This window comes from Mustela nivalis (assembly GCF_964662115.1).
Source record: "Mustela nivalis genome assembly, chromosome: 16".
Taxonomy (NCBI): Eukaryota; Metazoa; Chordata; class Mammalia; order Carnivora; family Mustelidae; genus Mustela; species Mustela nivalis.
In genome coordinates this window covers 26,737,994-26,752,028 of record NC_139035.1, presented here as the reverse complement: position 1 = coordinate 26,752,028, position 14,035 = coordinate 26,737,994, and the positions used below count along the sequence as shown (strand labels likewise).

The window sequence follows — 14,035 nt, the reverse complement described above, 5'->3', positions numbered from 1 at the left end:
AGGAGGAGGGAGGCACAGAGAGAGTTGGCTAAGGATGGTAGCCAGCTTCAGAATAAAGACTAGAACGCCTTTCTTGATCATCTGAGGTGCGGTCGGAGTATTTTGTTTAACTCAAATTGCCTATATCTAGGATGGTCTAAGATGTCCATTTCATGTACATGAAGCAGCTGAAGGCACACACAAAGGACAATGGCAGATCCTGGGATGTTTGCTCTCACTCCACAGTCTCCCTCCAGTTCTTCATTATTTGTCTCCTCTCTCTTTGCCTCACTTACCCTGTTTCTCGTTTCTTAATCTCCCCTTTCTCGGACCCCATCTCCCAACCCCCAACACAAACACACATACACACACGGACAGAGGCATGCACGGGTTCAGTGAGGTGGAGTTATGCTTGTCCTAATGGAGTTCCAATTACCAGCCCTGAGATACGACAGCATGACTTATTCTCAGTTCTCCAGGGAGACCACTCCCATTTTAGCTTTGCCTCTCATGGGATATTCCATTGGAAAACCAACAGATTCTCATCCGTCCTGTTTGGAAGCTTCCTTATGATTCTTGGTTGAAAGGCAGGTCTGATTCTGAACCCACTTGAAGGCACATCAGGTGAGTTTACATCATTTTGTCCTTGTCACCTGGGAGCTTGCCTGAGGGGATGCCCTCAATTGGCATGACGCATGCCACGGGGTGGGGGGGATGGAAACCTCATCACTGTGTGCGCACGTGGATGGGAGAGGAGACGCCTGGGAGTCGGGCCAGGCACTTGCTGTGGTGACTCATCCCGGAGCAAGGTGGGAAAAGCAGCAGATGGTGACCTGCCTCTCTGCACAATCACTGAAGATATTTAAAACTGGTTCTCAGGCACCAGAGGAATTTAGAAAAAAAGGTCAAATATAAACAGAGATAATTATAGGCATATTTACAGAGTCAGCATTCAGAGGGGGAATCCGGTATCATAACAGGATCTCTGTGACAGGATGATTTAAATCCTTTCCTCTCTGTGGGGTCCCTATCCTTCCAAGTGCAGTTCAAGTCCAAGAAACCTTCAAAGCCAGCTCTTCTACCTTGACCTCCCCCTTCTCTGAACTTTCATGGCATTTGTTCACCAAATACCATCTTGTCCTTTGAGACCTACACAGAATGGACTGAAATTTCTTATCCCTTATTTGGTGAGAAGTCCCATCTCTTGACCAGGGGGGGCTTCTGTTTTATGGTTACCACTACTGCTCGAATCTCTCCGTGATATAGTAACAAGTATTTGGTTTTTGTCCATGGCCTCCTGGCATACAACTCCTAAAACTTTCGGAATCTCTGGAGTGATAAGAATCTCTGTTGTATGATTGCAAGATAACTAGATAGCCAGTTTCCAGAAAAACCACGGCATGATTTAAAAGATCGGAACTTGCCGCCTCTCTTCCAGCCTCCAGGGAGGGGAGATGGGCTGGAGACTGAATATTTACCAAGAGCCAGTAACCTATTCAATCGGGGCTGCATAGTGGAACTCCACAAAATTCTCCAAGCAACATGGTTTGGAGAGTTTCCAGGCTGGTGAAGGGAGGTGCTGGGAGCTGTGGGATATCTGCAGAGGACACGGAAACTCCACACCCCGTCCGCCATCCCTTGCCCTGAGCATCTCTCCTGTTTGGCTGTCCTCGAGCTGTATCCTTGGTAATAAGGCAGTACTAGTGAGTAAAGCACTTTCCTGAGTTCTGTGAATTGTTTTAAGGAATTATCAAACCTAAGGAAGGGTTGTGGGAGTTTACACCTGGTCAGTCATTAGTGCCTGTGACAGCTTTGAACCTATGACGGGGTGCCCGAGGTGCAGACAGTCCTGTGGGACTCAGGACCTAACCTGTGGGACCTGACACTCACTCCAGGTACACAGTGTCCGAGTTGAATTGTAAGTCACCTTCCCAGCATCTGAGAGGTGGAGGAGCTGTATTGGAAAAGATGGTCTAAGAAACCAGAGGTGTATAAAGAGAAAAAAAAAATAACAGTTCCTTTCTATGTGCTTCTTACTCTACTCTTTGAGGTAGCCAATGTTAATACTTGGTAGGCAATCTTTTAAAATTTTTCTGTGCTTAAATAAAATATATGTAAAATGCCGATATGCACCTATAGGAATTTTCCCCTGTCCTAAATTAAAGAAAAAATCCCCACAACAACCTATTTCTTATGGAGAACAGTTTAGCTGGCCTCTGTCTATGTCTCAACCTCTCTTTCTCTCCACTGACTCTTTCTTAAACTATCCTCTCAAGCCTCAACTTTTATAATCAAAATAGACTATATTTTGCTAAACAAAAGACCATGAAGAAATTATGCCACCTCTCTCTGAGGAGAAGTGGGTGTCGTCAGTGTGGTTTTAAATAAGATTTTTTTTTCCCCACTCTGCTATACACTTACCATCTGTAACATACCATTTAGCACTTGCTTATTATACATCCTATTTCATATCTTCTGGTTTTGAATCCCTAACTAGATGCAAAGTCTGTAGAAGTATCATAGTTTCTTTGACTTCTAATCAGACTCGAGCTTACGCCAAGTCAGAACTCAATAATTGCCTTTTTGTCCTTTTGGTTCTATAATTGATAGGAGCTGACTAGATTTGGAAATTCTCTTAATCGGAAGTGCCTTTTTAACGATTTACCCTTTTCCAAGTGGGGTCGCATCAGAAGCCCTTCCCCTCCCGGGCTGTGACTATTGCAGGCATCCCTGAAGAATTAAGAAAAGACACTACTATCATGAATGCCCATGATCTCATGTAGGAGGAAAGAAAAATGAAGTAGGATGGGGAAATGTTACGTACGGGTGGCCACCTTGGCAGTGATGGGAAGGCTGAGGATGTTGCTAATGACAGCGTAGACGCTGATGTTGTAGGTGAGACCTGGCTCCAGCTCCGTGATGGTGACGCCACTCCAATCTCCAGGTACCCGCTGCTGGAGCTGGAGGCCCCCCAGGGCCGTCGGCTGGTAAGAGACCACATATTCCGTCACTGCCATCGGCCCGTCCCATTCCAGCTCAATGGACCTGTCGCTGATACCAGCCACTCGCAAGTCCTCTGGAGGGGCAACTACCGGGAGGCAATACACAGACAGCGTGAGCTCAGAGGACTGCCTTTCCCCATCCTGGACTCAACCCTCTTCCTTACATTTCACCCCATGCACCCTTGCTGTGTGTCCTGCTCCTCTCACTGGCTTGGAGTGATCTGTCACTCCTTCTGCGGGTAGGTTCCTGTCTTTTCGGTGCTTAGTAATCCTCTCTCCCTAAGGCAGCAAGCCAGTGGTGTGCCCGAGCCAACTCTTGCTAGCTGGTGAAAGCTGGATGTCAAATGTTCAGGACTTTTTCAAGAGCGTTGTTAAATGCAGTTATCACTGAAGATTAAATTGTAAAAACGTACAGTCAAGCAAATTGTATGGAAAACAAAGGGAATAAATACTCAAAACTCATCACTTTCAGATTATTTCATGACATTTTACTATGATCCATGCCCTCAAGGTAATTCACGTGTGTCGTACCTCTCTGTCGAACTGGATTCTACTGCACAGTTGTTCCTGATCCTGTGTTGAGTGCCATATGGCATGATGGTAGTCTGAAATCGGCCATGGAAGGAGTGTTTCCACCATGGAAATTGGCAAATGCTATAAAGCAGGGTTTTTAATTTTTTCGCTCAGAGGGCTAGTTGTTACATATTTAACAGCACACCACTGACCATTTTTAGTAGTTAAATAAGTGAAATGTCATCAGATTACCTTAGGGACCCGTATTTGACTTGGTAAGTGGGAATAAAGGCTTATTTTTGGTTATCTTGCAAAATATAAGAAACCAAAACAGTAAATTCTGGATGTCATGGCCCGATGAAGACACACAGTATCCCTTTATTGTATTATTCTCCCTTTTAAAAAGAGACCGTTTAGGTTTTAAAAGAAATGTGACTTCTGTTAGACTAGTTCTTCTTAGCCTTGATCTTGGGGATGATGATAAAGAAGTATTCTTGAGGGTTTATTTTTCCCTCTTGTTTCACATCCCCAATGTCACCCCAAGTATCACCCAAGAATAAGTCTCACTCAAATAGGCTTTCATGTATGGTTTCCTTAGGAAGTGATGATTCACCAGGAGTGTGAGTATTAAGTAACTGAACCTTTAAGACCCACTAGGAGACTCAGTCCAGGGTGCTTGTCATTGCAACTGCCTAGAGAGTAAATAAAAAATTGGGACAATGTTGTAATAATTATAATTAACTTATAAATTTACGTGTGGTGAAGGTGTTAATTTAAGAGCCATCACTGGCTTTGAATGTCTCTTCTGAATGTCCTCAGTCTTCCACCTTCACAAGAGCACAGGACTGAGCCAGCTGCTGTTCACAGACTGTGTGAGGGGAGAATGCCTGTCCGCTCTGTTCTGCTCACACTTGTGCCCTCAGATCCTCAGCAGAGGCAGAAATGACAAGCCCTCTAACTCAGACTCATGGGATGGAAATTAGGACCATATATTTGCAGTGCTGAGCATTTGCTTTGACTGCCATTGCCCCAAACCATTCATTGTACAGAACAGTCTAGAAAGCAGAACTCCCTGTGAGTAAAGATAGCAAATGCTGACTGAAACAAACAAAAAAATTAAACATTCACTTTAAATTTTTTTTCATTTATGAAACTAAATGTATGTAAATGAGATTTAAATAATTGAACCTCAAATGATCATTTATAAGCTTATATCCTTTCTAATTCTGACATTATTAATGCTCTAAACTGCACTAAGATCTTTGGGATAGCCTGGGCCCTGGACCAAGGGGGGCTAAGTTTATATATAGAATCAGTTAGTACTTTGCACGATTCTATTGAGCATTTATTGTACACCCGGCACAATGCCGAGCACTCTTGTGTGGACTATCTCGTTTTGTCCTCTTACCAACACCATGAGATAGGTATTATTATTACGCCTGTTTTACAGATGAGAAAACTGGCTACCACCATCAGCAACCACAGAAGCAAAGATTTCAACCAGGCAGAATGGCTCTAGAACCTTTTAGCCAGTAAACAATACCACTTTATATTTGCTCGGCATTTCACAACCTATAGATCATGTTCACACACACCATATAAATGAAATGTGAAGAAGTCCTTTAATGGCAGCCCTACGAGGTAGACTGGATAGATATGATTGTCCCAATTTTATAAATGGAGAAACTGAGACCCAGGTTAAGGGACTTACTAAAAGTCGGGGAGTTGGGAGGAGAATCTGCTCCCAAACCCAGATCCTCTACAACTAGTGTTCTTTCCCCTACAATTTGTAGGATGGGTTATGGATTGAGCCCAATGCTATTTTTCATTTATACATAGCTACCTAATGTAACTACGTGAAGGAGAGTTCAGACTGTTCTTTAAGACACGGATTCAGACTGGGGCTTAGCCTAGAGGTAAGAAACTTATTTTAAAAAGGATTCTTTACTGCCTGCCTCTGGTGATTCAACACAACCAACTCCAAGTTTCCTAAGTGGGACTTCTCCTGTCATAGTCACAGAAATGGCCATTCCAAATTTCAAGTTGTCAACAACTCTTAGGGCACTAGGGACAAGTCGGCATATTTCTTTTTGGTTCCTTCTTCCAGAAAATAAAGTTAATAATGATCCATGTGGAGAACTTTGGGATTTTAAAAGAAGAAGGTAGTGTAGAAGGATTTTTTATCTTGACAGCTTAACTTGGCAAATTTTTTATCTTGAGACCTGAGCCTGGTGGTTAACACTGCCTTCACTTGTGATGATAGAGCAGCAATGGCTTTCTTTATGGTGGGAGTAACCTTGGGGGCCATGGGCTCAGTGGAAGAGGTCACGACCACCGGCACTTGCCCTATAACTTAGTAGCAGCTGTGTACATCGGGGACCAGTAATTCTCATCAGATGAAGTGATACTGAACTATTAAAAGCACCTGTAGAAGAGCCCTATGCCTTGATTCAATGAATTGAGGATGGAAGCGAAGTACTCATAGTCTTTCTTTGGGGTTCCAACTTTGAACTTTGGGGAAGAGCAGGCAGTTAAAAAGGAATAAACGGTGGCCTGAAGAACTGGAGTTGCTTTATCTGCAAAGATTCCATGCAGTTTACTTTCTAGATCCTGCCTCAGTTGTGCACGCAGGAGCTGAGAGCAGTTGGAACCAATTGCATAAAGCGTCTTGCTCCAAGGAGCGAGTAATTTCAGGTGCCAGAGGTCAGGCTGGCTGCAGTGTGGGCAGAGACAGAGGCTGATGTTGATGGATCTCCGCAGGTCTGACTGAAGTCCAGGGAACAGCAATCTGGATCGTTTCAAGTCCTGCTCCGGTGGTTCTTTCCTCCTGCTGACTCATGGGGAGTTTCGGCCAGTTCACCGGACAGACGCTGTGCTAACCTCCTTCACTGGGGACAGATGTGGACAAACAGTTTAACGTGCTTCTCTCCACCACCTCCAATGCCTTAAAAAAAAAAAAATCACTTGACAGGGTACAGCTTTCCTATCAAAAGACTATTTCTTTGTGTATGTGGCTTTTATAATTTTCATTTTTCAATTCTGCTCTACTTAGCATCCCAGAGAGGATTAAAGAGTGCTAGAAGTTGGTAGGAGACCAAGGTTCTCATTCTTGCTCTGCCATTAATTAGCGGTCTGGCTTCGGGAAAATCTTTCTGTCTTTCTGGACTGCTGCTTTTTGAATTTGTAAAATGAGAAACCCAGTGTAACTCCTTTCTATGCCCTGTTTTGAGGGTTCATATTCATGACTTTTTCATTCTATTATCTTTACATGGCCAGAGAACAGAGGCAGGAAGGCTGAGATTTTGTCCTGGGGCAGGCTATGGGCAAAGATCAAGGCTTGGAGTCAAATTTAGTGGCCTCATCAAGGCAAGTCAGTTGTACCCAAGCTCTGGTGGTCTAGGGGGCTCAGAAGGAAGCCCACACAATGGGCAGCTTTGTGCCGTGGCCTTGCCAAAGAGTAAAGAAGGACCCGTGCAGAGGTTTATCTGTGGATCTCCATGATTTCAACTTCCTTCTTCTCGCTCCTGTCCTCACTCCTGCTGGAAAGGGAAGCAGTGACGCCGTGGTGTGCACATCTGGCCAGAAATGTCAAACAGTGGGTAAATAGTCCCCTCTCCCACAGCCTTCTCTCAAAGAGCAAGCGAAGTAGCACTTTAGATAATGACCCAGATACTTCTCTGGAAGAGACCTGTGGTGCTCGGTTTAAAAGGCGGGCGCTGAGAGCAGCACCTCCTGCAATGAGCTGTGGCTGTGGGGTTGCTATAGAAACAGGTAGAGGTGATGCACCTGTCCTTCCTCACATGCTTCTAGAACCTGTAAAGTCATTCATCTGGGGCTCCCGAAGTCTTCTTCAAACAGCACAGAGGTAAAGTGTTGGAGGTAACACAGGTTCACAATTTGGACTCCATCCAGCTGCTGGGTCTTCCCTGAGCGACAAGGTGGGTTTATCTCCACTTCCATCTGGATCCGGGATTAGGTTAAGATTTTGTCTGCAAATGGACCCACTCTTGTAGAAAAGCAGGGTCAGGAATATGGCAGGAAATGGCAGGGTTGTACAGCCCAACAAAGATCTATTCTGTTAAGAAGCAGATGGGCTACAGAATAGCCATCCAGGGCAATGGCTCAGGCTGACCCCATAGCATCCTCTGCGGGGGCCTCCTGGAGCTTCATCCTGTGGCTGGAATCCAGGGCCATCCCTCAGCCTCCCCTTGCCAGCAGCTCCCTCGTGACTTTGGATTCAAACAAGGCTTCATGTAGCGACGAGGCTTAACTTCAGCTTGAATTTTCCTTTGGAACAATTGCTATAACAACTACATGTGTTTTTAGAAAGACATTTCAGCTCAGTAAACAAAATGGGGAGGCTAAATGAAATAAAAATGTGGAAAAAAATGAAGGAAAGTGAAAAGATTTTTTTTCTCTAAGCAGTGTGTTACTGTTTTGTTTTTCCATTATTGCCATGGATCTTGTGAAAGAAATTAAGTTGAAGTCACAGGTGCAGGGACCTTGTCGGACTGGTCCCTTTATCCAGGTGGGGAACTACTGGTGATGCTGAAGACCAGAAAATCAATGAAGCTGACCTCCCAGCAGACAACCCATCAGAAGGTTTAAAGATATTTGATTGCTGTTATTTTTTATTTTAAATCCTCCCAGTGCATCCTCTGAACCCACTGTTACAGATTCACTCGTAAATGGAAAGGATCAAGGTCAATCAGGTAACCTGATACACAAACAAAATGTATCAGCAAGAGCCATTGATTCAGTCAGAAAAGGATGAGCAATAACAGTGAAATGATGAAAATCATCTAATTTTAGATAAAAAAATCTCCAGTGAGATATGAATATTTTCCCCTCTGCTGGATTTAGATCTTCATTTCAGGATATCACCTTTGTATCAGCTTCCACAGCATTAGACTACGTGTGGGGTTGGTTCTAATTTGCTCAATGTCCTCTGGAACAAAGTGAGTCACAGCCTTTTGATATTCTTTTTTTTTTTAATTTTTAAAAAAAATTTAAAAATTAAAATAAATTTTTATTTTTGTATTGCCTTTTGATATTCTATACTAATTGTTAGAATGTGAGTTGTTGTTTGATGCCTTTAGGACTTTATTCCTGTTTACATTTAATTTCTTGCCTATAAATATTTATTTATAAATTTATTTATTTGAGAGAGAGACAGTGAGAGAGAGCATGAACGAGGAGAAGGTCAGAGAGAGAAGCAGACTCCCTGTGGAGCTGGGAGCCTGATGTGGGACTCGATCCCGGGACTCCAGAATCATGACCTGAGCCGAAGGCAGTCGTCCAACCAACTGAGCCACCCCGGCGTCCCGCCTATAAATATTTTTTTTTCTGTGTGGACACTAGATCATTTCATCAATTAGGAAGCTCTGGCAACATGTGAGTTATGAAATAACCAGTGTGCCTGGCTAGTCTTGTTTGTTGCGGACGAACCGCCCTTTTGTGCAGTTGCGTGGAAAAGGAATATCATGTTCATGGAATATGGCAAGCAGCAAGGGGGACCCCTGGGGGCAGGTGGAGCTCTCAGCAGCCCCTTGAGCTATAGAGTGGCCTTGCCTAAGGTGATCCCGTGGCGGGACTCTCTGCTTTCCTTTCCTCCACTGCGAGGACAGCGGAATGCTGTCACCTTTGGTAGCATCGCTTTTGCTCTAGTCTCAGTCAGAACTTTCCGACTGAATGTGACCATTTCTGGTGTCTGCCTTTCCATCTCATCAATTGTGACCGACGCAAGAACCTGGCTCTCTTAGAAAGCAAATGAGCACAACCCAAATGGGAATTCCTTTGCACGAAATACACCTTCCCTCCCATCTCTCTTTCCACCCCCGCTTCGTTCGCCGAACGCCCTCTGCAGCCCCCCTTCCTACCTCTCATCCTACCTGCCGAGCAGTCAGGGCCCTGGTAGCCATCTTCGCAGAAGCAGAGCCCCTCCTGGCAGTGTCCTCGCCCACTGCAGGCGTTCAGACACCGCTGCTGACTGCAGTCGTCCCCCACGTAGCCCTCCTGACAGAAGCAGGTGCCATTGGCACATCTCCCCTTCCCCGAACAGTCCCCGGGGCATCTCAGCTCGCTACAGTCCTCGCCTGTGTAGGGCTCTTCACAGACACACTCTCCATCCACGCAGAGCCCCCGGGAGCTGCAGTCTGTAGGGCACCGGAGCTCGGAGCAGTCGCCCCCGCTGTACTCGCTGTCACAGACGCACTGGCCATCCACGCACACACCCCGGCTGGAGCAGCCCAGCGGGCAGTAGGGCTCGGAGCAGTTCTTGCCGAACCAGCCTTCATTGCAGATGCAGCCGCAGGACTGGAGGCTAAAGTTGCCGTGGCCGCTGCAGTGAGGCGTGTAGTCCAGTTGTCCTGGAAGGGTCAAGGAGGAGGTCAAAGGGAAGCAGTGGCTCCTCCTGTAAATGGCGCAGGGGGAGGGGTGGGCACACACCTCTCTCCTCACTCTCTGGTTAGATTTGGGCAGCTGACAGTCAAGCTCAACCTAGTTTGGTACATACCCAATTTCATAAACAGTTCTCACCAAATCTGGGTTGCCTGTGCCTAGCTTGGTGCTGGGGGCAAGGATAAATGAGATCTGGTGACTTGTCTTCCAGGAGTTAACCTTCAGTGTGTCTTAGCTTGGGTCCCCTGGAAGTAGATCTTGGATGAGGGCTCAGGTCAAGGGACTTACCAGAAAGTGCTCCCAGGAGAAACTGATTAGAGAGAGGGGGATATAGGGGAGGGAGGAGCTTAAGCCAGGGTGCATTAACAGGCAGTCCCAGAGAAGATAACCCGGGTTTAATCCTGCGGGATGCACTGGCCACAGTGCAGGTCCCTGACAAAGACACCCAGGAGCGGGCTGTGGGTACTGATGGCGACCCAAGGGGAGGTAGGCTGAGTGCTGAGGCTGCTGTGGAGGGCAAGGTCATTTGTGTTACAGACACATCTTGCTCCCTCTCCTTCCTGCCATCTAACTCACTTGGCTCATTTATCACAACTCAGCACCAGGGTCACTTCTAAGGCTTCCCATAACTTCAGTCTCATTTCATTACTGTTTGCTCTGATCTTTTTGGATTCTATGCATATCTCTGCCCCGGCCCTTTCCACACCATAACTACAGGGGTTAATTTATCTGTCTAGCATGAGTCAAATAAACTAATTAAGCAAACACGAGCCTAGTACCTGCTTGGCATCCTTCTCTGTGCTTGGCTCTGGGGAGATGAAATCAAGCAAGTTACAGCCTTTTTAAATTCTGCCACTTTACCTAGACCTGTGGTCTGAAAGGATGCCACAGACATTGCTTTAACATAGTTCTTGCTTGTGGATTTTTCCACATCTGCCACGGAGCCCAGTAGGAAGCTGGGAGAAAACCCACTCAGAGGCTGCCCAGCTGGGCACTGAAGAGTTCATGTCCATGGACACCTATGACTTCCCTGTATTCCTCAGCTCCACTGAAAAGGCAAAATGGCCTGAAAGTTCCCACCAAAGAACGGGAAGAACAGGAGACTGAATGACTGGACTTTGTCTTCTTCACGTTGTTTATTTATAGTTTTGGTTATGAGGCCAACAAAGAGGTGAGAAAACTTGGGCAATATTTCACCACACAGAATCTGCCCCTAATTTTGGTGTGTTATCTTGGCCTTGTTCCGTGTCATCCCTGCCACCTCCACCTTCTTCCCTGGAAAGCCTCCAGATACCAGAACCTACAGAGCTGAAAACCGGAACCCAGGATAGTTAGATGAATCCCTTTCTCATTAAAGAATGAATGGCGCGGCTCTAAGGTGCCTTGTGGGCGAGAGGACTGGACATAAAAGGGGACTAACACAATCTTTATTGGTTAAGGGTCAGCGGATCCCTGTTGCTGCCATGGGACTTACCAGAAGCCAGCCTTTCATCTGTTTAGTCCTAATTTTGTATGTAGTCATCCCTGTCATTGTCGTTTATCAGCATTTGTAGGTGGGGAAAGAAGGCACGGGTTATGTAACCTGCTTAAATACCGGCTACTAAGTAGCAGAGCCAGGATTTGAACTCAGGGAATCTGGCTCTGAAGGTGTAATGACCCCTCCCAGAGAGGTCAAGATAGTAATTTCTAAGTGTTCCTAGTCAGGGTGGGTGAGTCGAGAGGTGAATCTAGACCCCCAGCCTTTGGGGGTGTGGAATCAGCCCTTCGAGTGCGCATTACTCAGTGCGCGTGCGCGTGCGAGCAGGTGCATGTGTGTGCAAGCGCACCCACGTGCGCGTCTGCGGAGGGAGCTGAAGCCTGCATCCTGCGGGAGATGAGGCCAGGTCCTCGGAGACCTTAATGACTATCATTTACTCAGATGGGAGAGAGGCTGTGGCTGAGCGAGCAGAGCGCCCGCGTTCTCTAGTCCCCGAGGTTAACATGGAGAGATATCAATTCAACAGCCTGTGAAAACCAAAGATGAATGAAGACAGACACCAAATTCCCTGCTCGCCACAGAAGTTGCTGCGCTGAACCGATGTACCATTACCTGACTCATCCCCCCCTCCAAATCAGGTTAATGTATTTCAGACTGAGCAGTGTAGAGAATGCTGCCCCGATTCCCCCGGGGAAGGACCGCATGTAGACGTGAGACGCAGTGGCAGAGAGCTGCAGCCGCGAGCAGAGCAGCGCACTGTTCCCTCCGTGTGTGCATGCCCGGAGAGAGGCTGCCCCGCCGGCACACTGTCCTCCACCCCCCACCCCCGGGCCTTGGCTGCCCTTGCGGGGGACCCTTGCGCCCCCAGCGCCTACCTGTGGCCGCGCTTTCTGGGCAGCAGTTGCTGGTGCACTGGTCCCGGAGCAGTGACACCTCCCTCTCCAGCATCTCGATGCGGCTCAGCAGCTCCTGCAGCACCCGGGCTGAGCCGGCGCAGGGGCAGGCCTTTTTGGGGAGGTTGATCCTGTGGGTGAAGGTGACCTGGCTCTCGTGGTCCGAGGTCTGACCCGTGTACTCCGCCAGCGCCTCGTCTTCGGCACTCACCTCCTGCTCCGCCGAGGCCTCCAGCCCAGAGGAGCAGAGGTTGTCCAGGGGCACATTAATGTTGTACACGTGGTTGAAGACCATAGGCTGCTCTTTGCCAGAAGCGCTGTAGTTGCCCACACTTCCTTCCTCCTCCGCCGCCTGTCTCTGGACCCCTTCCGTGGTGACCTCCAGCTGACATTCGGAGGGCTTGAGCAGGGAGCCCAGGAGGATCAGGTTGACGCCAAGGAGCATGTTCTTCAGGACCACCGTTTCCCCATCCACCCCCATTCTCTCAGCCAGAGCTCCGGGTTCAAGACCAGCCTGCAGCGCACAGCCGGGAGTTGTGGGAATCTGCAAGAAAGACCGAGAAAGGAGATGACCCCTGAGACCTGTGCGGAGCACCAGGGCTGGGCGAAATCCTACAAAGCTGTAGAGGAGGCACTTAGGATTTTCCACGGGTAGGTTGGGAAGGGACAGTAGCTATCAGGATCACAGAAGCCCAGAGCTTTGTCCCGGAGAGGGATGGATTCCTGAAAATGGACACTGCTTCTGCAGAAGGACATTTTGATTTCTCAAAAGGCTTATCTAGAATGCTCGCATCTGAGCCCCATGGTGGGCAAGTAAGGCCCAGCCCAGAGGACCCGTGAGGACTGACAACTGGGGGTTGGTGGTTAAGCTATTCCTTCAAGGAGAGCTCAGAGCTTACTTTCACGTCTGGGTGAGAAGTAGGATGAAGGGTACCAGGGAGCCTCAGGCATACCCTCATATTTTCCCACATATTTGTTAGCGAGGGGGCCCTGCCAGCCACTTCAAAATAACTTATGAACTCCTCTAAGCCCATGTATTCAATACGAGTTGACTTTGGAATAACCAACCAGGCAGATAATGTAGTTCCAGGTAATTGTGGTTGTTAATAATCCTTGGGTACGTTTGTGATTATCGGAGACTGTGTGAGCCGAACTTTCTTTTAATCTTCTCATTAGTTTAGTCCCGGTGCTTTGTGACCACGGGGTGCCTTTCTTCCGAGGTCCTGTTTAAATTGCTAAAATAATGAATTAGCTCCTCTGCTGATTACCTAGTCACCAAAACCCACAGAGGATGAGAAATTTACTGTAATGCAAATCAGTTTTGCAGAAATTATATTTCTTTTTTATCCCCGATGTAAAAGAGGAAAGAGGCTTACAAATTTTGGTTCTAAAGGTAGTGTTACAGCTTCTAAGAAGATTAAAGACGGAGGGATGGGGTAAGGCTAGCTGGGACTGAGAGAAGACACAAATGATGCCTGGTGCCTAGTGATGGGGCTTGGCGCCCAGACTGGGCTCTGTACCTTGCACGTGACCTTCCTGGCCCTGGGGATAGCCCTAGGGGGGCTGATATCCCCATCTCATGATCGAGGCAATTCTGCCTGGAGAGGTTAAGATTTGAATTCAGGCCTGATGAACTTTCATAGACCCCAAGCCTGTCTTCCTAACTGCTGTGCTCTAGCTCATTCCTTGAAAGCATGTTCAATTTTCTGTTGTCTCTGATGGCAGTTGTGTAATTCTAGGATCTTCCTGGGAATATTGAGGTTAGAGACTTT

At 47.2% G+C, this 14,035-nt stretch overlaps 1 protein-coding gene across 4 annotated transcripts in view; it reads right to left on the bottom strand.

The window, feature by feature from the left end:
* TNR (tenascin R) overlaps positions 1 to 14,035 on the bottom strand; it is a 396,460-nt gene that overhangs the window by 69,476 nt on the left and 312,949 nt on the right. For all 4 annotated transcript variants that reach the window (XM_082703940.1, XM_082703939.1, XM_082703942.1 and 1 more), the window contains 3 exons: positions 12,246 to 12,807; positions 9,386 to 9,862; positions 2,804 to 3,067 (listed from right to left, as the gene is read on the bottom strand). In XM_082703940.1, coding sequence (XP_082560066.1) covers positions 2,804 to 3,067; positions 9,386 to 9,862; positions 12,246 to 12,744 — 1,240 coding nt within the window. In that variant the 5' untranslated portion in view covers positions 12,745 to 12,807. The remainder of the gene's footprint in view (positions 1 to 2,803; positions 3,068 to 9,385; positions 9,863 to 12,245; positions 12,808 to 14,035) is intronic.